The 25,955-nt window shown below is 53.8% G+C and overlaps 2 protein-coding genes and 2 pseudogenes across 2 annotated transcripts; 2 read left to right on the forward strand and 2 right to left on the reverse strand.

The window, feature by feature from the left end:
* Nucleotides 1-25,955, forward strand: part of LOC128820667 (uncharacterized) — a 2,212,279-nt pseudogene that overhangs the window by 1,863,950 nt on the left and 322,374 nt on the right.
* Nucleotides 1-25,955, reverse strand: part of LOC128820669 (uncharacterized) — a 1,091,286-nt pseudogene that overhangs the window by 863,550 nt on the left and 201,781 nt on the right.
* On the forward strand, nt 5,535-7,026 carry LOC128820755 (uncharacterized). The gene is made up of 2 exons (XM_054001584.1): nt 5,535-6,189; nt 6,872-7,026. Exons 1-2 carry the CDS (start codon nt 5,616-5,618, stop codon nt 6,973-6,975), a joined length of 678 nt encoding a protein of 225 aa, XP_053857559.1. The 5' UTR covers nt 5,535-5,615; the 3' UTR covers nt 6,976-7,026.
* On the reverse strand, nt 16,275-17,282 carry LOC128820697 (olfactory receptor 14A16-like). The gene has a single exon (XM_054001511.1). It carries the CDS (start codon nt 17,272-17,274, stop codon nt 16,342-16,344), a length of 933 nt encoding a protein of 310 aa, XP_053857486.1. The 5' UTR covers nt 17,275-17,282; the 3' UTR covers nt 16,275-16,341.

Raw genomic sequence — 25,955 nt, forward strand, 5'->3', positions numbered from 1 at the left:
TGGGATGTGGGCTAGGAGGGGATGCTGAGGGCAGGACAAGGAGGTGACAGTGCCCAGCCTGGCTGGGGCTGTGCCAGGAGGCCCCAGGGCCTCAGGACAAGGTGTCTCCTGACAGCCCTTGGTGGCACAGACCCTGCTGTGCCCCAGGCCACCAAGACTTGGCTTCTCTTTGTCCCCACCTGTCATCAGTGCCTCCAGTTCTCTGCTCTGCCTGGGGCCTGGGGACACTTTCTCACTCGTGTCCCTCACTGGGACCCATTAAAAGTCAAAGAAACTTTGGAGTTGGATTCTGACTTGGAGTTCTGGAGAGGTTTCTGCAGCTCCGTCTCAGGGCCTGATGTTCAGGGCCTGAGCACAAAGCCCCAGAGGCTCATTCAAGTCCTTGTGCTGTGTCTGTGCTGCTGAGCTGGGCCGGGCTCCTGGCACAGAGGCTGATGCTGGTAAGCAAGCAGAGCTTCAAAAGCACATTTCTCTGGATGAGCAGCTCTTCTCCCAGCCCAGCAGGGCTGGGGCACTGCCTGCAGCCAGCGCGGGCACAGCCCAGAGGCACAGAGAGCTTCAATCAGTCAGGGCTGGGAAGGTGCTGAGAAGTGCCTGGGGCAGAATCACTGCCAGCCCTTGGCACAGGAACCTCTGGCTGCAGGACAATGCAGCTGCAGCTCCTGCAGTGATCTCCTCAGGCTGGAACATCCCAATGCCCACAGACCCTGTGAGTACAACTCTGAGTATTTCTGGTGCAGGGCAGGTGAAATGCTCATGAAGCTCTGACATGCTGAGGGGTTCTGATCAGTCATAGAATATTTCCAGGACAAGGATTTGATAAAAATTAGGAGATTTCCAAAGACTTTGTATTCAGTTTCCTGATATTCCAGGATGGCAGGGAGGGAGGGATGAATATTAAATGTTGATTGTGAATTATTGATTATTAATTTTGTCAAGTACCTGAGACATCTGAGCTGTTACTATTAGTGATGTACAGGTTCACAGGAGATCCCTAATGTGCTTGCAGCCACTCTGCCCATGGACAGCACCAGCATCACCTCTGCTGGAGCCATCAGGCTCAGTCTGAGCTGTCCTTTCTCCAAGCTGCAAACAGAACCTGCCCCCAGCCAGTTCCCTGCAAACAGGCAGGGTTCTGTCAGGCCAAGGAGAGTGCACAGAGATTTGGGGTCTGGGAGTGCTGGCACAGAGAGATCAGGCACAGGGAAACACCTGCAGGAGGAAAATCTCCAGGAAGCAGAGAGAAGATCAGGGAAGGAGAGAAAACAAAACCCAGAAATGCTGTGGCAGGGAGAGTTCAGAGATGTGCAGAGGATCCCCTCCAGTGCAGCCCCTCCCTCTGAACAAGCCCCCTCCCTCCTGTGCCCCCAGCCAAGCCTCTGCCCTCAGGGCCGGGGCTCCAAGGCGTGCAGCCCCTCCTGTGCAGGCAGAGCTGCAGCAGAGCCGTGGGGCAGCTCTGCAGCCCCGGGCCCAGTTCCCTCTGCAGAGCACAGGGCTGGCAGCAGCTGCCCGGCACTGGGGGCTCTGGCAGGGGGCACAGCTGGCTCAGGGTGACACAGCTGTCCCCAGTGCCCGGCTCTGGGCAATGCTGGCAGTGCAGCCTGGGGAGGAGCTGCATCCCCCTTCATCCAATGCCATCAGAAGGACACTTGGAAGTCTCCCTGAGATTTCAGTCCAAGCTGGGAGCTTCAATCCAGGGTGCAAACCTGTCCTAGAGCATCTCTGAGTTACAAGATTGATGGGGAAAGGCAGAGGTGTTGTGACACTGAAAATGCTGCTGGGTTGGTGAAATGAGCAACGTGAGTCCTTGGCTACATATGTAAAAATGTCTCAGCTGTACCTGGTGACATTTTAGAGGAAGCAGGGGAAGGTGATCACCCTCCAGCTGAGAAATGGCAAACCCCAGAGTAACTCTGAACAGGTGAGAATGTCAGACCATCTCCCCTCATTCCCCTCTCATCAATTTGCTTGCAGAACTTGTTCTATTCTCCCAGAGGGCAGCAGAAATTCTGAGGGTTTCTGATATCCAAGAATACCACGAGAGACATGGGGGCCGCTTAAAAAGGGAACACGAGAACGCTTGAAAACAAAAGGGTGACTGTGTGTGTTCCAGGGGAGGGTGTATGAGAGATGTCTTTGATTTTGGTTACAGGTATCTCCTCTAACTCTTCTCTGTCCTTTCTCCATGAACAGGTGCCCATGTGCAGCCACAGCCAATGTCCAACAGCAGCTCCATCAGCCACTTCCTCCTGCTGGCACTGGCAGAGACGCGGCAGCTGCAGCTCCTGCACTTCTGCCTCTTGCTGGGCATCTCCCTGGCTGCCCTCCTGGGCAACGGCCTCATCATCAGCGCCGTAGCCTGCGGCCACCACCTGCACACGCCCATGTTCTTCTTCCTGCTCAACCTGGCCCTCAGCGACCTGGGCTCCATCTGCACCACTGTCCCCAAAGCCATGCACAATTCCCTCTGGGACACCACCACCATCTCCTACACAGCATGTGCTGCACAGGTCTTTTTCTTTCTCTTCTTCATCTCAACAGAGTATTTCCTGCTGACCATCATGTGCTACGACCGCTACGTGTCCATCTGCAAACCCCTGCACTACGGGACCCTCCTGGGCAGCAGAGCTTGTGCCCACATAGCAGCTGCCTGGGCCAGTGCCTTTCTCTATTCACTGCTGCACACGGTCAATACATTTTCCCTGCCCCTGTGCCATGGCAATGCCCTGGGCCAGTTCTTCTTTGAAATCCCACAGATCCTCAAGATCTCCTGCTACAAATCCTCTCTCAGGGAACTTGGGCTCATTGCCATTAGTGCCTGTTTATCATCTGGTTGTTTTGTGTTCATTGTTTTCTCCTATGTGCAGATCTTCAGGGCTGTGCTGAGGATCCCCTCTGAGCAGGGACGGCACAAAGCCTTTTCCACCTGCCTCCATCACCTGGCCGTGGTCTCCCTGTTTGTCAGCACTGCAGTGTTTGCCTATCTGAAGCCCCCTTCCATCTCCTCCCCATCCCTGGATCTGGCCCTGTCAGTTCTGTACTCAGTGGTGCCTCCAGCCCTGAACCCCGTCATCTACGGCCTGAGGAACCAGGAGCTCAAGGCTGCAGTGTGGAGACTGATGACTGGATGGTTTCAGAAACATTAAACTGCTGGCCAATTTCTGCAAATCACTTGCAATAAATGTCATCTTTGATATCTTTTGTTTGTATCAATTTGGACGTTCTTTTTCTTTGTTTAATATTTTCATATTGTACACAAAGGAATGTCACTCTTTGTGCCATTTCTCATTTTGTTTCTCTCCACCTTCCCAGTGGCCACAGACTGTGTCAATGAGAGGCTGTACTCTCGGTGGCTTTAAAGGAAAAAAAGGATCTCTCAGCAAAGTTTTCTGCAGAGATGCCCTTTTGTTGCCTTCTCTGGAGCTGCAGCAGCAATGTCTGTGTGCAGAGCTGGGGGCAGATCAGTGCTGGCACAGCAGCTGTGCCCAGCAGCAGCAGCAGCACTTGGTGTTGGCAGTGCTGCTCCCGTGGCCCTGCCCCGCTGCCCTGGTGGCCCTGGTGTTGCTGCAGGGCCTGAGTGCTCTCGGGGCCGGGCACAGTCCTGGGGGTGGCAGTGCCGGGGCTGCAGCAGGGACAGGCCATGGGCACTGCTGGGGCAGTGCTGACGCCTCAGGCCAGGGCCTGGGGGCTCCAGGCTCCTTGCCCAGGCTCTCTCAAGAACACGGCCAGGCCAATGCTCAGCACAGAAAACCCCCGTCAGCAGCCCCAGGCTGGCCGTGGGCAGGCTGGGGGCAAACAGCACGGCTGGTGCTCTGCAAGGGCCCTGGGGGAGACGGGAAGGAGCAGCAGAGCAGGGGCTGATCCATCCCCAGTGCGCTGCACAGCCCAGGGCAGCGTCCCAGAGCGTCCTCATGGAGCTGCCAACAACATCCCCCCTCTGCAGCCCTGGCCTCTCCCCCAGCTCACACAGGTGCCGCATCCTTGCAGGCACAGACACGGCAGCGCTGGCTCAGGAGCCCCTGTTTGCATTGCACACAGCAGGCGGGAGCACCCCCGTGCTGGTGCTGTGGGGACATGAACCTGAGGGAGCACAAATGCCATCAGCCCCTGGGGCCAGGAAGGGCTGGGGGACGCCAGGGAAACCACTCAGCATTGTCCTGGCCTCTGCACTCAGCCAGAAAGTTTGTTCCCATCAGCTGGGACTTTCCTGTCCCACTGCAGACGCTGTTGCTCAGAGCCAGGGCTGCCTGGCAGCTACCCCCAAACTGCCCTGAGCATTTCCCTGGCTTCACTTCTGCTTTCTTTACTCTTCCCTGGTGCAGATTTCTTCCTCTTCCCAAGCCCTGTTCCCTGCCCTGAACACAGCCCATCCCTGTTTGCCCTTTCCTCTCTGGCCCCTCTCCCCATTGCAGTTCCTGACTTGGCACCATGGGAACGTCCCTTGGGGAGCAGGATCATCCCACAAGTGCTGCAGGAATTGTCTGCAGGCTCCTGCAGTGCCTCGTGCTGCTCCCTTGCCAGAGGCAGCCCAGGCCAGGGGGGCACATCTGGGCTGCTGTGTCTGCCTGTGGGGCTCCCTGTTCTGGGCAAGGAGGAGGAGCTGCAGAGGCTCTGCAGGACTGACAGGATGGGCTTTGGGGCTCTGAGGAGAAGCTGAGGGACCTGGGCTGCTGCAGCTTCTGAAGAGGAGGCCCAGGGCTCCTCCTGCAACTGCTCCAAGGGTGGTTTCAGAGAATCCCAGAATCAGCAAGGCTGGAAATGACCTTGGAGATCACCAAGTCCAACCTGTGCCCTGACACCGCCTTGTCTCCCCTGAGCCTCCTCCAGGATCAACAACCCCAGCTCCCTCAGCCGCTCCTCACAGGACTTGTGCTCCAGACCCCTCAGCAGCCTTGTTGCCCTTCTCTGGGCATGCTCCAGCCCCTCCATGTCCTTCCTCAATTGGGGGCCCAGAGCTGGACACAGCACTCGAGGTGCTGCCCAAGCAGTGCCCAGCACAGGGGAAGAATCACTGCCCTGCTCCTGCTGGCCACACCATTCCTGATCCAGGCCAGGAGCCATTGGCCTTCTTGGCCACCTGGGCACACGGCTGGCTCATGTCCAGCCTGCTGTCCAGCAGTCCCTGCAGGTCCCTTTCTGCCTGGCTGCTCTCCAGCCCCTCTGTCCCCAGCCTGGAGCGCTGCAGGGGTTGTTGTGGCCAAAGTGCAGGACCCGGCACTTGGACTTTTTAAACCTCACCTTGTTGGATTTGGGCCCTGGATCCAGCCTGTCCAGGGCCCTGTGCAGAGCCCTTTTATCCTTCAGCAGATCAGCACTCACACCCAGCTTGGTGTCAGCACGGTTCCATGAGGCCTCAGAGTGTCCCAATGGTCTCCATGATTCCATGAGGCCACCCAGTGTCTCAATGTCCCTTTGGTTCCATGGGACCCCTTGGTGTCACCAAGTCCCTTGGATCCTTGGGCCCTGCAGTGTCACAATGTCACCGTGGTCCCCCTGGCCCTGCAGTGTCACAGTGGATCTTTGGTTCCATGAGGTCTGGCAGGGCAGCAATGCTCTCCTTGGTTCCTGCTGTCTCCCATGCCCCCACTGTCAGGCTATAGAAGGACACCTGGCCGATGAAGGGGAGTGGGAGTGGGTACCTACTCAAGGAGGGAGGTAATAATAAAAATTCCTCCCAACCCCCCCTCCCAAGCCAGGTGCCACTTCAGATTAGGTATGATCCCCTGGATCTGGAGAGTCAGCCAGATGGTTTAGAAGAAAATTATCTGCCCAGTGAGCCTCCCCGTTATGATTCATCTGTGAGACAGATCACCACCTCTGACATCAAAAAGGAAAGAAGGGTAATCGTGGTGGGTGACTCCCTTCTGAGGGGAACAGAGGGCCCCATATGTCGACCAGACCCACCCCACAGAGAGGTCTGCTGCCTCCCTGGGGCCCGGGTACGGGATATCACTGAGACACTGCCTGGGCTGATTCAGCCCTCTGATTATTACCCACTGCTGATACTCCAGGCTGGCAGTGATGAGATTGAAAAGAGGAGTGTCAGGGCAATTAAAAGGGACTTTAGGGCATTGGGTCAGGTGGTTAATAGGACAGGGGCACAGACAGTCTTTTCCTCAGTCCCTTTGGAGTCTGAAAAAAATGGTGAAAGCAAGAGGAGAGCTCACATTATCAACGAGTGGCTCAAAGGTTGGTGTCATCAGCAGAATTTCAGATTCTTTAATCATGGGGCAACTTTTACAGCACCTGGCCTGATTGGACCAGACGGGCTCCATCTTTCTGTGAAGGGCAGAAGAATTTTAGCTCATGAAGTGGCAGAACTTGTTGAGAGAGCTTTAAACTAGGTCTGAAGGGGGAGGAAGATGCATCTGACCTGTCTGGAAGCAGGCCCAAGGGTGGTAAGCCTGAGTTAGGGGTGAAATCAGCAGCCCAGCTGAGGTGCATGTGCACCAATGCATGCAGCATGAGTAACAAACAAGAAGAGCTGGAGGCCATGGTCCAACAGCAGAGCTATGATGTTATTGCCATCACAGAAATGTGGTGGGATGACTCACATAGCTGGAGTGCTGCACTGGATGGCTGCAAGCTCTTCAGGGGAGATGGGAAAGGGAGAAGAGGTGGAGGGGTGCCCCTTTATATTAGGGAGGGTTTTGGCACCATAGGTATTGAAACGTATGAAGATGAAGTTGAATGTCTACAGGTGAGAATTAAGGGGAAGGCCAACAAGGCTGACATCCTACTGAGAGTCTGTTATCGTCCACCCAACCAGGAAGAAGAGGTGGACAACTCATTCTATAAGCAGCTAGAGAATGCTTCTGGATCATCTCCATTTCTCAGTGCAAAATTTCTCAGAAATTTCTCCATTTCTCAGGGCGACTTGAGAAGGGAGGGGGGAATGCACCAGCACAGGGCCCATGGAACCATGGAGACACTGAGGGGACTCGTGGGATCATGGAGACCATTGGGACACTATGAGGCCCCATGGAATAAGCAAAGCATTGGGACACTGTGAGGCCTCATGGAACCAGTGAGACCACTGTGACCCTGGGGGTCCACACGGAACCAAGAGGACCATGTGACACTGTGGGGCCTTGTGGGACCAAGAGGCCTTTGTGACACTGCAGGGCTGCATGGAACCAAAGGCCCATTGTGCGGGGCCTCGTGTCATCAGTGGTCCATTGTGACACTGTGGAGCCAAAGGAGATCATTGTGACACTGCAGGGCTGCATGGAACCAAAGGTCCATTGTGACATTGCGGGGCCTGGTGTCATCAGTGGTCCATTGTGACACTGGGCAACCAAAGGAGACCTTTGTGACCCAGCAGGGCTTCATGAAACCAAGGGGCCATGGTGACATAGAGGAATCCCATCAAACCAAGGTTTCATTTTGGCACTGCAGGGCTGCATGGAACCAAAGCCCCAGGGTAACACAGAGGGGCCTCCTGTAATCAATGGTCCTTTGTGACACTGTAGAGCCAAAGGAGACCATTGTGACACCGCAAACCACCAGGGTCCAAAAGTCCATTGTGACATTGTGGGCCTCATGGAACAGAGGAATCACGTGACACTGTGGGGCCTGGGGAACCACAGAGACCATTGTGACACTGTGGGGGGCCCACGGAACCAAGGGAACACGGAACAGGTCTGGCTGGTTTGGCCTCCCAGGGGCCACCTGACTGGTCCAGCTGACCTTGGCATGCTGAGGGGCTCTTCTCATCTGTTATTGAAACACTGGGGCTCTGGGATTTTCTTCCTATGGAAAAGAACTGTCCTTTTCCTCCAGGCACCCTTGGCCAAAATTGGGATTTCTCCTCCAAATTTCTTTATGTCCCGGCATTGTTCCCATGGGAATATTGCCAGGACAGGTCTGTCTGGCAATGGTTTCATGAAGGTCACTTTCCATCTGTCCCTAAAACATTTGGGGTCTGTGCTTTTTTTTTTTTATGGGAAAGAACTGTCCTGCTTCTCAAGGTGCCCATGGCCAAGACTGGCTTCCACCTCCAAAATTCCCAATCTCCAAAGACTGCTCCCAGACAAAATCTGCCATTCCTGACAAGTCTGGCTGGCCTTGGCCTAGTGAGGCTCTCACCTGCCTTCCAAACATTGGGGCTCTGGGCTTTCCTTCCTCTGGAAAAGAACCATCCTTCTCATCAAGGAGCCCATGGCCAGAATTGGGATTTTACCTCCAACACTGCCTGTTGTGACAGACTGGAGGAGATTGTTGGCTGGAAACATTTCGTGTGTGGGGGAGGAAGGGGCAGGTCCAGCCTTGCCCTGCCCTGGAACCCCAGCCCTGCCCTGCCCTGGAACCCCAATCCCCCCAGAGCCTCTATCCCAGCCCAGCAGTGGCTGCCAGTCCCTGGCACAGCACAGGCAATGCTCCACAGCCACCTCTGGAGCCCCAGCCCAGCTCCTGAGTGACCAAATGACCCCAAGTCCCACCTGGGGGAAGGGCCCAGGAACAACAAGGGGTATTTAAGCCTGACCACCGGCAAGCACACATCTTGACCCTACCTCCTCTTGGAATTTCCATCTGAACACTGCTGGAATCCAGGAGTTGGTAGCTCTGTGTGTGCTTCTCTAGATCTTATTTTTCTTTCTTTCAGTGTCTACTTCTACTTCTGTCCTCTTGCAAATGTTGATTAACTTAAATTTGAACAGGCATAGAGTTTGTGAAGTTGAATGGGCCAAGTTAATGCATTGAAAACTGTTTTTTGTTGACTGAATGTCATATTAAACCTTTTGCCAAAGTTGCTCTGATTTTCTGAAGTTCCCCGTAAAGTCTGTTTTGTTGTTTTGAGCTCCTGAGAATCTCTTGCTGGTATTTCTCCAGTGCATCCAATTCAGAGTACACAGATAATTCTAATTCCTTTTAAATGTCTCCTTGAGAGAGTTGTCTGGGGGATGTGGGTCAGGGCTTGTGTGTCCTGCTTGGCACAGCCCAGGCAGGGCTTTCACAGCCCCATCCCACACTCCATTTCCCAGCTGGAGCCGCTGCTGCCTCTGAGTTCTGCTGCCCCAGCCCCAGGGACGCTCTCCTTGTCTGCCCATTCCCCCACGGTCTCTGGGCAGGGATGGCCTCAGTGGGGGCTGCTGACATCCTCAGCACCTTGGAGGCTGCTGCTGAATTTTACTGCTCCAGAGGCTTCTCCAGCCTTCAGCTCTTCAGTTCAGCAATTCAGTGTCCCAGGGCTCACTAACATTCAGAACAACTTAACGAGCCAAGCCTCTGGGAATAATTTGATTTATGTTTTCAAATCTTTTGTGGTTAATAAGAGAGATTTCAGAAATGTATTCAAAATGAATGTATTAGATTTAAAAAGATAGGGAGAAAATGTTTTTTCAAGTCCTGTACAGGTTGTTTTTCTCCTCTTTATACATTGATATGTGCAATATCCAATTGACTCTAAATCCAAGTACCTCCTCATGCAGTTTGAATAGATATGAAAATCAAGACCCTTCATGGCTGACAATCAATCAGACTCTGTCCCTACCCCCACCCCACCATTTCCCCCATCCAAACCCTGGCACTCAGAGCAGCCTTGTGCAAATCTGAGCTCCCTCCAGCCCAGGCTGCACCTGCAGCTTTCAGCTCCTTGGCTCCAACTCCCACCTGCTTTCCCTGGAGAAGGAGCTGCCCGAGAGGGATGTTCATTTCTTGTCAGCCAACAAAGCCAAGGGAAGGCACAGCTCCATCCAATGCAAAAGTCATTCCTCTGCTGGCTATTAAATCCACTTTGCACAGCAGACAGTCTCAGAGCAATGGAAAACACCTTCTGTGCCCAGCACAGATCCCAAAGTGCCCCCAAACCCTCCCTGCCCCAATTCTGCCCAGATTTGCTCTTTGCACACACGAGTCACAGGCTGAAGTCAGGAGCTCCCTCCATGGCCAGAGGGAGGAAAAGAGGGAAAGTGGATGAAGAGCTCTCCTGTGCAGCGCCAAAGTCCAAGTGCCCCTGCAGTGGGAACCACAACTCATCAGGTTTGTGTCCTTTGGGCTCAGGGCCTGGTGACACTCAGTGGCACAGAAAGGTTTCTTGCCAACAAACACAAATTAAACATTTGAACAGTTTAATAACCATCACAGCTCTTCCCTCAGCTCTCTGTGATGTCCCAGCAGCATCTGACATGTCCCCCATCCCCAAGGGATTTCTGTACAGGAACAGTTTTAGACAGAGACACAAGAAAAGGAAATTCTATATTACATAAAAACAGAATAAAATATAATTCATATTTATTTGAACTTCAGAAAGATTGGGCCACTTCCTGAAGTTCAAAGCATGAAACCAGTCCATTGAGAGACAGTTGAATGACCAGAAAGTATCTGGGGGAGAAAATCTAGGTGCAGCGGGAAGGACAAGATCCAGCTGGTCTAAATGAAGAGATGTCCTTAGACACGGCCTTTTAAAAAGGAGAGCTGAAAACACCTGAAAGAGGGAGAGAAAATAATAAACAGAATACTGATGACACAAGTAGATGGGAAGATCAGTATTCTTCTACCAACAGTACACTTCCAGGAAATTCCTGTTCCTCATGGAAAAATTTTGTCATTTCTTAAAAGTACTCAAGTGACCCAGGTAATAAAAATGTGCCGATATACTAATAAAATAAGAGATATTAAACCTGTGCCCCTTTCCAGGCAGACATCAGCTGTGTGCCCATGAACAGGCAGTGCCACTTCTGCCCTGAGGTGCCCAGCTGGGATTGCATCTCTCAGAGAGGAGCTGAGGGAGAGCAGAGCACCTTGCAAGCTGCAGGTCCCTGCCAGCCCCGCAGGGCTGCTGTGCCATCAACATCTGCTCTGCTCCAGGCTGAAACAGGGCCCAGCACGGTGCCGGGATCATCCGAGAGCTGAGGTGTGTGCTGGAATTCCATGCCCTCGCCATGGCGCAGCAGCCCTGCATTTCCCTGCTCCAGCCTTGGTCTCCAGCACAGCCATGGAGGCTCTTTGGGCTCCTGAGTGTTCCTGCAGCCCCCAAGGGCAGCTGAGCTCTGCCTTTGGCACAGTCAGCCCTGGCCAGCGCAGGCCACGCTCAGCAATTCCTTGTCTGTGCCCGGCCTTGCTGCCAGCCCCGGCAGCGGCTGCGTGGCCCCTTGGTGGCCCTGTGCTGGCCCAGCCATGGTGCCACAGCCCCTGTGCAGGCCCAGCCCAGGACAGGAGCATTGCGGCTGGGAACGGCCCCTGTGCCGTGGTGCCCACGGCAGCCTTGGGGCTCTGTGCCCCATGGCCTCCCTGCTGGGCAGCCTCTGCCAGCTCCTGCCCAGCCCGTGGCACCTGTGGGGCTGCACAGACAGCCCTGCCCCGGGCTCTGCCGGCCTCTGGGCCAGCAGAGAGGCCGGCCAGGGCTGGCCATGGCCGGGAACAGGCCCTGAGCCCCGCAGCAGGATGGAGCTGGGCCACAGCCAAACTCAGCCCAGGCCAAAGCTGGGCTCAGCAGCCAGGGCTGCCAAGGGCTGGGGACAGAGGCTGGCGCTGACAAATGTCCTGGGCCCCCTCCCTGCTGTGTCCCTGCCCCCAAGGGCACAGAGCAGCCTCCTCTCTCGGGCACTTGCCTGTTTTCAATGCCTTGCACAGGCGCTGGCCCTGCCCCACAAGGCCTGGGCTGAGTCCTGCCCCTGCACGCTCAGCCAGGCTGAGATGGACACTGATGGTTTCTGGGCCAGGCTCTCGGAGCCCAGCCCAGCTCCCTGCAAGCTCTGCCAGCTGCCCTGAGCTCTGTGCAGCACCAAGGGCCTCTCCCCAGCACAGCCCAGCCTCCTCTGGCCCCACAGCTCTGCTCAGGCCAGGCTGCTCTGGCCACTGGCCCCACGGCCTCAGCCCCTGCCAAGGGCACAGCAGCAGCTGCAGCTCAGCCAGGACTCAGCCCCAGCCATGGGGGAAGGGGCTTGCCCAAGGCACAAGGAGGCTCCCTGGCTGCCCTGCTCCCCTCGGCCTCAGCTGCTGAGAGCTCTGCAGCCCCTGCTGCCATCCCATCTGCCCAGGCCAGCACAAGAGCCCCGGCCTTGGGGCCCTCCAGAGCTGCTCCTGCTCCAGGCCCAGGGCCCATCCCAGAGCTGGGGCAGCCACAAAGCTCTGCCCATTTCTGCTCATTGCTGCTCTGATGGGGATGGATCCTCAGACACTTGGAGGTTGCTGATGAATTTTCCTACTCCAGAGGCCTCTTCTTTCTTGAGCTCTTCAGTTCAGGAATTCCATGGTAAAAGCTCATAAACATCTGTTCAAAAGCCCCTGGGAATAATTCAAGTCCTCAGTTCTTCCATGGTTAATTAGTCAGGTTTCAAAAGTGTATTCCAAGTGAATATACTATATTGAAAACAGTGCAGAGAGAATTGTTCTTTTCCTGTTTAGAGATTGATATCAGCAATGTCCAATTGATATTGACCCCCAGCACCTCCTAATGCAGTTTGAACAGATATGAAAATCAAGTCCCTTCATGGCTGACAATCAATCAGACTCTGTCCCTACCCCCTCCCCACCATTTCCCTCATCCAAGCCCTGGCACTCAGAGCAGCTGAGGAATGGAGTCACATCCAGGGCTGTCCCCAGGGCTCAGGACTGGGGCCAGGTCAGTGAAATCTCTTTATTGCTGATCTGGACGAAGCCATTGAGGGCACCCTCAGTCATTTCCAGGTGAGCTCAAGCTGGGTGGGAGTGTGGCTGTGCTGGAGGGCAGGAAGCTCTGCAGAGGGATGTGGAAACCCAGGGCAAGGGGGAAATCCCCCTGTCTGCCCTGGGGTGCTCGGACTCCCAGGAAAACACTGACTTTGACCCTCATTCATGGAGAAGGCCTCCTAAGCCTCAAAGTAAACCAGAGTCCACAAAAGTGTGAAATAGATTGTAGAGATTGTAGAGAGTAGTTTAGTATGTCACATGGGTGAGAAATTTAGATTTTAGGATTTTTAGCATATTGTAGATAGATGCAATATGGAGGATGCAGGGTGTTGTCTCAAAGTACTTTGTTCTTTCTTCTTCCTACTTCTTCTAGGGTTTCGGTGGTATCTTGTAATTGGGCAGAAAAATTTGCATTGCAGACATTTAGGGGTCAGTTATTGAGTTAGAAAAGGAAATAATCTAGGTGTCATTTCTTAATTGAGTAGTTTAGTTTTAGATTAGAGCTAAAAAGACCTTGGGGCGCGAGTTTGTTAGCAGTTCTGTGCTGTTTTTACACATGTAATGTCTGAGTGCAGATAGTGTGCTGAAGTCTTGATAAGAATAAAACAAGAACCTGAAGACTGAAAAAATCCTGTGTGTCTGCTTTTCCTAACAAAGAACTGCTTCAAAGGGGGCTTCACCCTGTCAGGGGAGCCCTCAGGGAGTTGCCCGACCTGAGGCCCACAAACTCACAGAGGGATCTGGACAGGCTGGAGCCATGGGCCCAGGACAATTGGATGAGGTTCACCAAGGCCAAGGGCTGGGTCCTGCCCTGGGCTCACAACCACCCCAAATCCCTGGCTGTGCCCTGCCCCTGATCCCCACAGCCTGTCCTGTTTCCTTCATCCCTGCATTGCCAGGGACTTTCTGGGACAAGGCAGCTCTGCTCTGGGGATGGAGGGAGCTCCAGGTGCCAGCACTGGAGTGGGAACCACAACTCATCAGGTTTGTGTCCTTTGGGGGTCAGGAACTGGTGAGACTCAGAGGCACAGAAAGTTTCTCTTCATGTCCAACAGACCACAGATGAACAGGACACAATTTAATAACAATCACGTTCCTCCCTGAGCTACGTGCAATGTCCCAGCAGTGTCTGATGAGTCCATCAGCCACAAGTGATTTCCATACTAAAATTGATTTTAGACAAACGTGGTTCTGTGGTAGATGTAAACACAAGGATGCAGTGGAGAATATAGGAACTAAAGATTAGGAAAAGGCCAAACTACTTGAGACCTTGTTTGTCTCAGTTTTCAATATTAGGACAGGCTGTCCTCAGGACAAGAGTTCTCCTGAGCTGGCAGATGGGCACAGGGAGCAGAACAGCCCCCTGTAATCCAGGAGGAAGCAGCTGGTGACCTGCTGAGCCACTCAGATGCTCACAGGTGGATGGGATGGGATGGGATCCATCCTAGGGGGATGAGGGAGCTGGTGGATGAGCTCCCCAAGCTGCTCCCCATCATTTACCATCAGTCCTGGCTCAGCAGGGAGGTGCCAGAGCACTGGAGGTGCCACTGTGAGCCCATCCCCAAGAAGGGCTGGAAGGAGGATCTGGGGAACTCCAGGCCTGTCAGCCTGACCTCGGTGCCTGGCAAGGTTCTGGAACAGATCACCTTGAGAGCCATCACAGGGCACCCACAGGATGGCCGAGGGATCAGAGCCAGCCAGCGTGGATTTGAGAGGGGCAGGTCCTGCCTGAGCAACCTGATCTCCTTTTATAGCCAGGTGACCCAGCTGTGGATGTGGGAAAGGCTGTGGATGTGTCCATCTGCACTTCAGCAAAGCCTTTGACATTGTCTCTGACAGCATTCCCTGGAAAAGCTGCAGCCCATGGCTTGGGCAGGTTCCCTCCTGGCTGGGAGATGGAAGAGCTGGCTGGAGGCTGGGCCCGAGAGTGGTGGGGATGGTGCTGCATGCAGCTGGTGTCCAGTCCCTGCTGCTGTCCCCCAGGCATCTGTGCTGTGCCCAGTCCTGTTTCACATCTTCACTGATGATCTGGGTGAGGGGATCGAGCCCAGCATCACCAAATTTGCAGATGACACCAAGCTGGGTGTGAGTGTGGATCTGCTGGAGGGCAGGACAAGAAGACACAGCCTTGAGCTGCACCAGGGGAGGTTGAGGCTGGACAAGAGGAAGAAGTTCTTCACAGAAAGGCTGAGTGGGCATTGGAATGGGCAGACCAGGGGGGAGGTGGCAGAGTCACTGTCCCTCTGCAGTGGCACTTAGTGGCATGTCTGGGTGACAAGGTGGTATTAGGGCATTGGTTGGACTTGATGATCTCCAAGGTCTTTTCCAGCCTTGCTCGTTCTGGGATTGTCTGAAACCAGCCTTGGATCAGTTGCAGGAGGAGCCCTGGGCCTCCTCTTCAGAAGCTGCAGCAGCCCAGGTCCCTCAGCTTCTCCTCACAGCCCCAAAGCCCATCCTGTCAGTCCTGCAGAGCCTCTGCAGCTCCTCCTCCTTGCCCAGAACAGGGAGCCCCACAGGCAGACACAGCAGCCCAGATGTGCCCCCCTGGCCTGGGCTGCCTCTGGCAAGGGAGCAGCACGAGGCACTGCAGGAGCCTGCAGACAATTCCTGCAGCACTTGTGGGATGATCCTGCTCCCCAAGGGCCGTTCCCATGGTGCCAAGTCAGGAAGTGCAATGGGGAATGGGGCCAGAGAGGAAAGGGCAAACAGGGATGGGCTGTGTGCAGGGCAGGGAACAGGGCTGGGCAAGAGGAAGAAATTTGGAGCAGGAAGAGTAAAGAAAGCAAAAGTGGAGCAAAGGAAATGCAGAAGGCAGTTTGGGGGTGGCTGCCAGGCAGCCCTGGCTCTGAGCAACAGCGTCTGCAGTGGGACGGGAAAGTCCCAGCTGATGGGAACAAAGTTTCTGGCTGAGTGCAGAGGCCAGGACAAAGCTGAGTGGTTTCCCTGGCGTCCCCCAGCCCTTCCTGGCCCCAGGGGCTTATGGCATTTGTGCTGCCCAAGGTTCATGTCCCCACAGCACCAGCACGGGGGTGCTGACGGGGGTTTTGTGTGCTGAGCATTGGCCTGGCCGTGTTCTTGAGAGAGCCTGGGCAAGGAGCCTGGAGCCCCCAGGCCCTGGCCTGAGGCATCAGTGCTGCCCCAGCAGTGCCCATGGCCTGTCCCTGCTGCAGCCCCGGCACTGCCACCCCCAGGACTGTGCCCGGCCCCGAGAGCACTCAGGCCCTGCAGCAACACCAGGGCCACCAGGGCAGCGGGCAGAGCCACGGGAGCAGCACTGGCACCACCAAGTGCTGCTGCTGCTGCTGTTGGGCACAGCTGCTGTGCCAGCACTGATCTGCCCCCAGCTCTGCACACAGACATTGCTGCTGCAGCTGCAGAGAGAACAACAAAAGGGCAGCTCTGCAGAAAACCCTGCTGGGACATCGTTGAGTTACTTTAAAGCTACCGAGAGCGCAGCCCCTCATTGACACAGTCTGTGGCAATAGGGAAAGTTGAGGCAAACAAAATGAGAAATGGCACAAATGATGACATTTCTTTGTGGACAATATTTAAAAATCTAAAACAAAGGGAAAAAAAGCCACAATTAAATGCACAAGAAGTTTCTAAGAAGAATTTTATTACAAGAGATTTTAAAACTAAAACTAAGAAAAAGAAGCTCCAATATGAAACCAACAAGATTTATGAAAGATTACTTTTATTCTAAGTGATTGGCAGAAATTGGCCTATGGTTTAATGTACCTGAGACCATCCAGTCATCAGTCTCCACACTGCAGCCTTGAGCTCCTGGTTCCTCAGGCTGTAGATGAGGGGGTTCAGGGCTGGAGGCACCACCGAGTACAGAACTGACACTGACAGATCCAGGGATGGGGAGGACATGGAGGGGGGCTTCAGGTAGTGAAATATACCCGTGCTGAGGAACAGAGAGACCACAGCCAGGTGAGGGAGGCAGGTGGAAAAGGCTTTGTGCCGTCCCTGCTCAGAGGGGATCCTCAGCACGGCCCTGAGGATCTGCACATAGGAGAAAACAATGAACACAAAACAACCAAAATCTAAACAGGCACCCACAGCAATGAGCCCAAGTTCCCTGAGATAGGATTTGGAGCAGGAGAGCTTGAGGATCTGTGGGATTTCACAGAAGAACTGGCCCAGGGCATTGCCATGGCAGAGGGGCAGGGAAAATGTATTGGCCGTGTGCATGAGAGCATTGAGAAAGGCACTGGCCCAGGCAGCTGCTGCCATGTGGGCACAAGCTCTGCTGCCCAGGAGGGTCCCGTAGTGCAGGGGTTCGCAGATGGACACGTAGCGGTCGTAGCACATGATGGTTAGGAGAAAATACTCTGCTGAGATGAAAAAGACAAAAAAAAAGAGCTGTGCAGCACATGCTGTGTAGGAGATGGTGCTGGTGCCCCAGAGGGAATTGTGCATGGCTTTGGGGACAGTGGTGCAGATGGAGCCCAGGTCGCTGAGGGCCAGGTTGAGCAGGAAGAAGAACATGGGCGTGTGCAGGTGGTGGCCGCAGGCTACGGCGCTGATGATGAGGCCGTTGCCCAGGAGGGCAGCCAGGGAGATGCCCAGCAAGAGGCAGAAGTGCAGGAGCTGCAGCTGCTGCGTCTCTGCCAGTGCCAGCAGGAGGAAGTGGCTGATGGAGCTGCTGTTGGACATTTGCTGTGGCTGCACAGGGGGACCTGTTCATGGAGAAAGGACAGTGAACAGTTAGAGGAGATACCTGTAACCAAAATCAAAGCCATTTCACATACACGCTCCTGTCTGACACACATGGACATGCTTTTGTATTTAACAGTTCTGAGGTTTTATTTTTAAGCTCCTGCCACGTCTCTCCTGGTATTATTGGATATCAGAAAGCCTCAGCATTTCTGCTGCCTCCAAGGAGAACAGAGAAAGTTCCGTGAGGCAAAGTGATGAGAGGATAGTGAGGGGAGAGAGTCTGTCATTCAGACCTGTTCAGAATTTCTCTGGGCTTTAACATTTCTCCAGGGGAGGATGGTCAGCTTGCCACATTATCCCTAAAAATCCCCCAGGTTCTGTTGAAAGCACATGGATCCAGCACAGCCCAGCTCCACATTTGGAGCCAAGGACTCACGTTGCTCATTTCACCAACCCAGCAGCATTTTCAGGGTCACAACACCTCTGCCTTTCCCCATCAATCTTATAACTCAGAGATGCTCTAGGACAGGTTTGCACCCTGGATTTGAGCTCCCAGCTTGGACTGAAATCTCAGGGAGACTTCCAAGTGTCCTTCTGATGGCATTGGATGAAGGGAGATGCAGCTCCTTCCCTGTCTGCACTGCCAGCATTGCCCAGAGCCGGGCACTGGGGACAGCTGTGTCACCCTGAGCCAGCTGTGCCCCCTGCCAGAGCCCCCAGTGCCGGGCAGCTGCTCCCAGCCCTGTGCTCTGCAGAGGGAACTGGGCCCGGGGCTGCAGAGCTGCCCCACGGCTCTGCTGCAGCTCTGCCTGCACAGGAGGGGCTGCACGCCTTGGAGCCCCGGCCCTGAGGGCAGAGGCTTGGCTGGGGGCACAGGAGGGAGGGGGCTTGTTCAGAGGGAGGGGCTGCACTGGAGGGGATCCTCTGCACATCTCTGAACTCTCCCTGCCACAGCATTTCTGGGTTTTGTTTTCTTTCCTTCCCTTATCTTCTCTCTGCTTCCTGGAGATTTTCCTCCTGCAGGTGTTTCCCTGTGCCTGATCTCTCCCTGCCAGCACTCACAGACCCCAAATCTCTGTGCACTCTCCTTGGCCTGACAGAACCCTGCCTGTTTGCAGGGCACTGGCTGGGGGCAGGTTCTGTTTGCGGCTTGGAGAAAGGACAGCTCAGACTGAGCCTGATGGCTCCAGCAAAGGTGATGCTGCTGCTGTCCATGGGCAGAGTGGCTGCAAGCACATTAGGGATCTCCTGTGAACCTATTGATCACTGAAAGCAACAGTTCACATGTCTCAGGCGCTTGACAAAATTCATAATCAATAATTCATTATCATCATTTAATATTCATCCATCCCTCCCTGCATCATGGAATATTAGGAAACTGAATACAAAGTCTTTAGAAATCTCCTAATTTTTATCAAATCCTTCTCTTTGGAATTTTCTATGACTGATCAGAACCCCTCAGCATATCAGAGCTACATGAGCATTTCACCTGCCCTGCACCAGAACTACTCAGAGTTGTACTCACATGGTCTGAGGGCATTGGGATGTTCCAGCTGGAGGAGATCACTGCAGGAGCTGCAGCTGCATTGTCCTGCAGCCAGAGGTTCCTGTGCCAAGGGCTGGCAGTGATTCTGCCCCAGGCACTTCTCAGCACCTTCCCAGCCCTGACTGATTGAAGTTCTCTGTGCCTCTGGGCTGTGCCCGCGCTGGCTGCAGGCAGTGCCCCAGCCCTGCCGGGCTGGGAGAAGAGCTGCTCATCCAGAGAAATGTGCTTTTGAAGCTCTGCTTGCTTACCAGCATCACCCTCTGTGCCAGGAGCCCAGCCCAGCTCAGCAGCACAGACACAGCACAAGCACTTGAATGAACCTCTGGGGCTTTGTGCTCAGGCCCTGAACATCAGGCCCTGAGAGGCAGCTGCAGAAACCCCTCAAGAATTGAAACTCAAAATCCAACTCCAAAGTTTCTTTGACTTTTAATGGGTCCCAGTGAGGGACACGAGTGAGAAAGTGTCCCCAGGCCCCAGGCAGAGCAGAGAAGTGGAGGCACTGATGACAGATGGGGACAAAGAGAAGCCAAGTCCTGGTGGCCTGGGGCACAGCAGGGTCTGTGCCACCAAGGGCTGTCAGGAGACACCTTGTCCTGAGGCCCTGGGGCCTCCTGGCACAGCCCCAGCCAGGCTGGGCACTGTCAGCCCCTTGTCCTGCCCTCAGCATCCCCCCCTAGCCCACATCCCAGTGGCCTCAAGGATCTGCTGGAAGGAGTCCCTGGGGAGCCTTGCTCAGCAATGGCCCCGGGGGCTCCACAATGCTCCCAGGCACTGCAGGTTTTTCAAAGGACTTTGGCTTTGGCTTTTGCCTTGGAGTCTCTGACAGCTTTCTGCAATCATGGCCTCCAATTATCTGCTGTAATTAGTCCCTGGAGAGGCTTGGTCAGGAACAACACTCAGTGGGGCTCATTAATGCTTCAAGGTACTTCAGTTCTTTTAAGGTACTTGGTGTTTCCCTTTTGCTACAGACTCTGTGAGAGGTTTGTGCAATCATGGCCCCAATTATCTCCTTTAACGAGTCCCTTGAGAGCTTTGTACTGACACTCAGTGGGCTCATTAATGCTTTGAGATATTCAAGATTTTTCAGGTACTTTGGGTTTTCCTTTCCACACTGAGAGGTTTTTGTGCCATTTTGAGTCTCTGAGAGGTTTTTGTGCCATCATGGCCTCCAATTCTCTCCTCCAAGGAGTCCATGAGGAGCCTGTGTTGCGGATGGACCTCAGTGGCACCCATTAATGCTTTGGGACACTTTGGGGTTTTCCTCTGACTGTGACTCCTGGAATGTTTTGTGCAATCTCCTCTCAGGCCCTGAGGTTCCAGGGCTCAGCTCCAAATGCACCATGGGGCTCATTAGGATCAAGCAAGTCCTGACAAACCATGGCTCTGCCTTGATTTCCCTCTTGTCTCAGGAAGTTCATCAGGAAGTTTCTGTAGTGGTTTTGGTTCATCAATTTGAGATTTCTCGTCCAATGCATCAATTAGCGTGGTGGGTTCAGTGTTGGCTAATTACCAGTGCACTCACTAGATTATTCTTACTAATTTCCAGCGCTAAGATAGGATTAGGAGAAAAGCAAAATAGGCTCAAAACTTAAAAGGGCATTGAAGCGATATGCGGAATAAATAAATAGACTCCACAACCTGGGGTAGTTATGAAGTGGGTCTGTATGTCAGTGCTCCTACTTGAGCTGGGCTTTTTGTAGGACTTTTAGCAGCCTTGTCTTGCTCAGCTTGGGGTGAATGATCCTTGTCAGTCTTGCTGGTATCATTTCCTCCCTTTCCTCCAGGGATTTTAACATACTTTTCAAGGAAGGATAACAAAATATTTTGTTTACACTGGCCACCCGCAACAGCCATTTTCCTCATAAGTTCTCCCACAAGTCCCTCAGAGGAAGCTGTGTCCAAGCTGTTCCAAGAGTTCCTACAGAAAGAACAAGTTCCTCAGAAGAGGAATGTAACCAAAAGTGTGTTTTCAGTCACCATCTTCATGAACTGTGATAAACAGGTGGGGCAGTGTTCTTTATCTCTGCCATGACTCAGCCCTGATAACGCCCTCCAGGGGCCATCTTCTGTTAATGGGCCATTGAGTGTCACTGCAGGACTGATAAAATTACATCATCCCATTGTGGGATGCTCCGCCCAGGGGGAGGAACCAAGCATTCCTGCCTGGATATAATCTCACCCTTGCAACACCAGGACTACCTTGCCTACTGGATTCCCAGAGGACAAGAGCTCCATAAGCACCACTGGACCTTCAGAGGAAGACCAGACCCTTCTACAGGATCCCCGCTTTGACAGAATCACGTTCATCACTCCAACAGGACTGCAGCCACCATTTCATCAGACTGCTACCACCGCCCTGACCAACGTCGTGTCAGGTTATATCCTGACTCTGTCAGATTAAGGCAGTGTTTCTGGATCATTGCTTGATCCTAATTTTCTTATTAAATTGTAATTCTGGTTTAGACTGATTTGCTCCAAACCAGCACAAACCTCAATGTTCTCATCTCTTGTTTTCCTCCCAAAACAGAATTTCCCATCGCCAAACCTTCACCAGATGGAGGAGGAGGCTGCAAGGATGAGGAAGATGCCCCGGGACACCCAGGAAGGTGAGGAAGAAGTCCCTGCCCCTTTCCCCCTCTCTCCTGCTCCATCTCCCAACCCAGCACAGCCCCCGGCTGCAGGACAACCCCGCTGCCGACGCCGTCCTGCCGGGGACACACTGGGGGGATCTCCTTCCCCTTCCCTCTGGCACAGAGGCAAATCCCATACTCTCCTTGTCCTTCTGCCCCCAGACGAGGAGATGAGGATGGAGACCAGGGAGGACAAATCCCCACGGCAGAACCTTGTGGAAGATGCCATTTTGAGCAGCTCCACAGCGCAGGAATCCAACGTGGAGGAAAATCCCCAGAGATCCCACAGGAGGAGGGGCTCCAAGCCCAGCCCAGGGTGCTCTGAGGAGGAAAGACCCACCCTGTGCCAGGAAGGTGGACAGAGCTCCAGCCAGATCTCGGAGCTGGTGGTCCATGAGCAGCTCCATGATGGGGAGAAGCCTCACAAGTGCTTGGAGTGTGGGAAGAGCTTCAGGAGGAGCAACAACCTGATCTGCCACCAGATGATCCACACCGGGGAATGGCCCTTCAAGTGTGGGGAGTGTGGGAAGGGCTTCAGCTGCAGCTCTGCACTTGTCATCCACCAACGCATCCACACTGGGGAGAGGCCCTACGAGTGTGGGGAATGTGGGAAGAGCTTCAGCCGAAGGTCCCACTTGATCCGGCACCAGAACATGCACACTGGGGAAAGGCCATACAAATGTGGGGAATGTGGGAAGAGCTTCAGCCAGAGGTCCCAACTGATCATCCACCAGAGGACCCACACTGGGGAGAGGCCCTACGAGTGTCCCCAGTGTCTGAAGAGGTTTCACACCAGCTCCACTCTCCTCCTGCACCAGCGGATTCACACAGAGGAGAGGCCCTTCCTCTGCCCTGACTGCGGGAAGGGCTTCAAGCGCAACTCCCACCTCATCAGGCACCAGCGTGTCCACACCGGGGAGAGGCCCTACGAGTGTCCCCAGTGTGGGAAGAGCTTCTCCAGCAGCTCTGCTTTGACCCGACACCAGCAGACACACCGCTAAGAGAAGCCCTGCAAGTGCCCCAACTGCAGGAAGAGCTTTGTGCACTGCTCCAACTCCATCCCCCATGGGAGGACCCACGTTGGTCAGAGCCCTGGTGACCCACATTCCCTGTGATCCATGTTGGGAAGACACCTGGCTGGTTATCCTTTTGGTATGGCCCTAATATTCGTCTGATCTATCTTCATCCCTTAAAAACACCTGAAATAGGACCAAAAAGAAAGAAATTTGTCAGAGATGTCTAAAGTCTCAGCATTACACAGCTAATTGAGGGGGAATTTATGGTTTGGGGACATCGTATGGAAGATTTGTTGGTCCTTGGGGGATTTTGGGCAGTGTTCTTCATCTCTCTGCATTCCAAACAACAAACAACAGTCCCACTGAAAACAATGCAATCTTACCCCAAAATAGTCTCAATCCCATCTATAAATGGCTTGTTCTAACCTCAAAAAACCTCAATCCCATGCCAAAATTACTCAATTCCTTAGCCTCTAGTGTGAGATGGGGTTGGAAGAAGATTGGGAGAAGTGGGATCCAAATTTGGAGCAGTGGGACTGGGGTTCTGTGGGACTGTGTGGGTGGGAAGTATTTTAGCAGTAAATAAAACTTTCAGAATTATTGATTCCTGTCCCATTCATTTTCCATCAATTCTGGTTTGTTTTCCCGAGTGCCGCCTTCTCAGCTGATTGTGTTTGTGTCCTCTTTTCTCTCCTGCCTCTCTTTGCCTGCTCTGTTTCTCTCTCAGTGTTTCCGTTGACCCAGGGCAGCTCCCACCAAAGACCCTGCCCTGATTTCATTCCCAATCCAGGAGCTACAACCACCATGGCTGAAGTTATGAAGGCTGGCAGTGAAATGTCACTGTAGGATCTTGCTGCACTTGGCTTCTGGCTCCTTGTTAAGAGCTTTGCCTTCAAGGGCAGGAAGATCTTTTCCTGGCTGGGAACTGGAATTCCAGCCCCTGGGAGCGTGTACCATGGATCCCAGAGGGGCATTCCCAAGGCTCCCAGGGTGCTGCTCCTGCCGTGCCTCCCAAGGAGCTGTGCAGGGCCAGGGGACAAGGTGCAGCAGCTGTGTTGGTTCTGCAGTGCCACAAGGGCCCCTGGTTCCATGAGTTTCCGCACTGCCAACAGCTTTTCCTGGGTTCCCGTGGTGCCCTGCTGTGTCACCATGGATATTTGGTGGCATGAAGTTCCTCAGTGTCCCAATGGCCTACCTGGCTCCATGAGCTTCCCCAGTGTCCAAATGGCCTCCTTGGATGGGCAGTGTCACCATGGGCCATTGGCTCCATGCAGCCCTGCTGGGTCACCATGGGCTCCTTGGATCCACAGTGTCACAATGGACCACTGGATCCACGTGGCCCTGCTGTGTCACCATGGCCCCTTGCTTCCATGGGACCCCAGGGTCACAATTGACTCCTGGCTTCCACGTCACCCCCTCAGTGCCAAAATGGCCCCTTCGTTCCATGGGGAACACAAAGGATTTATAGAAACATTGAGCAAATCTTGCTTAACACAGCTGGGAACATCTCTTTGCATTCAAAAGAGAGATTAAAGGTGAGGATGGCACCAGCAGCTTCCATCTGCCACAGAGATCCAGGGAAAGGACAGGGACAGAGAATTCACCTGGGAGACTCAGAGAATTCTGCTTCCAGAGATCATTTCTGGCCACACTGTCCCTTGTAGAAAGGTGACATCATTCCAGGCAGCCTGTACTGAGCAGGTGCTTCCTGAGTGGGGTTTGTTGCTCAGGAAACCTGCTCAGGCTTTTCCATTCTTTCCTTCCCAAGAGGAAAACTTCTCCTGGGCCTGTGTGCAGGCAGAGCCCTGAGGAGAGCAGGTGGGACACGGTGCAGTGGGCTGGGACATGGAGCTGCAGAGCTCAGGGACAAGGTTCTGCTGCAGGGCACAGGGATGTCAGTGCCAGGTGGGCCATGTCAGACATGCTGAGGCTGGGGCTGAGGAGCAGCTTGTCCAAACAGGGTCAGCCCTCAAGGGGCTCATTCTTCCCCATGCCCAGACCTCCTAAGGAGACATTCAGCATCCAGATCACCTGGGGAATGCTTCTATCAGCTCTTCTCTGAACCAGAAATTTTAAAAAAATACTCACTTGATTAAATAAAAAATTATGAGGTGCACTTTGAAATCTTTCTCTTTAACAGAACTCCAATCAGTTGCACAAGCCCTGGAGACTTGATGACCATTTAAGTAAGTGAAAGACCCCCAAAGGCTTTCTATATTTAAAGATACCCACGATGGATTTGGGGCTGTGTCCAGGACACTCAGACACTGAGAAGGCAGAAGAAGCTGCTCAAGGAGTCAGAAGCAAAACTCCAAGTCTCCTGGAGCATCACTGGGCCCCACTGAGGGCAGGCACTGCCAAAGGCTCCCCAGGCACTGGTGGGAGCAGATCCTTGAGGCCAGGACTGCAGGGAGCCAAAGGCTCAGAGCAGGGAACTGCAATGCTGAGCAAGGCCTGGGCTGGCTGGGGGAAGCAGAAAGGCCAAGCCCTGAGCCCAGCCTGGCACAGCAGGGCCTGTCCCTCACGGGTGGCTCGGGGCTGTTTGTGGGGCAGTGGGATGTGAGGGGCAGCAAGGACAAATGTCACAAACCTGTGTGACACTCCAGATCCTCATGGAACCAAGGGCCCAGTGTGACACTGTGGGAAGTTGTGGAACCAAGGGATCACTGTGGCACTGTTGGGCCCATGGAACCAAGGGGCCATTGTGACACTGTGGGGCCTCGTGGAAACAAGAGGCCATTGTGAGCCTGCGGGGCTGTAACACCCTAAAACTCTGAAATGCTTCGGGGAACCAAATGTTGCTTTACTTGAGTTTGGTGCACAGGAGAAACACCAACCAGATATTCTCAACATGGCCAGATGCAAAGAATATTCTTGTAAGGAAGGGATCCACAAGGATCATCAAGTCTGGCTCTTCAGTGAATGGCCCACACAGGGATTGAACCCACAACCTCAGTGATACCAGCACCATGCTCTAACCAACGGAGCTAAGAGGTCAAAATGACACAAAATTTTACTGGCAAAATATGGACAATCAAGGAACTCGAGCAAAGGGTTTCATACAACATCCACTTCAACATAAACCTCTTATCCTAGCATTAACTTCATTAACTTAGCCCATTTAACCTAAAAACCTTTAAGCCTTAAGATGATAAGTTACCCAAAAATGTTCCAAGTAAATTGGATTAGAAGGAGAAGAAATTGAGAACAACAGAAAGGCAGAAGATCTGTAGAAAGACACGCACACAGGCAACAACTGCTCGGGTTCCAGCGTCGCCAACAGAGGAACCCCAGGAGAAGGCAGGATCCAGACCATGGGCTGGCCTCGAGCTCCGGCTTTTAACTGCCTGGGCCTCCATGGGCCCGCCCCTGGGGTGGGACTGCCAGCTGATTGCCCAATCAGAGTCAGGGTAGGCACCAGCTGGTGTTGATTGATTGACAGCTCAGCCAATCAGAGCTGGGTTAGCACCGCCCCTGCTGTGTGAT

The sequence above is a fragment of the Vidua macroura genome, chromosome 30 (genome assembly GCF_024509145.1).
Source record: "Vidua macroura isolate BioBank_ID:100142 chromosome 30, ASM2450914v1, whole genome shotgun sequence".
In the NCBI taxonomy this organism is placed as follows: Eukaryota; Metazoa; Chordata; class Aves; order Passeriformes; family Viduidae; genus Vidua; species Vidua macroura.

Bases quoted from the DNA above. Each gene is read 5' to 3' on its own strand.
- LOC128820697 (XM_054001511.1), bottom strand. From the start codon at position 17,274: ATGTCCAACAGCAGCTCCATCAGCCACTTCCTCCTGCTGGCACTGGCA.
- LOC128820755 (XM_054001584.1), top strand. From the start codon at position 5,616: ATGAAGGGGAGTGGGAGTGGGTACCTACTCAAGGAGGGAGGTAATAAT. The intron at 6,190-6,871 runs GTTGGTGTCATC...TCCATTTCTCAG, and splicing joins TATCAACGAGTGGCTCAAAG to GGCGACTTGAGAAGGGAGGG.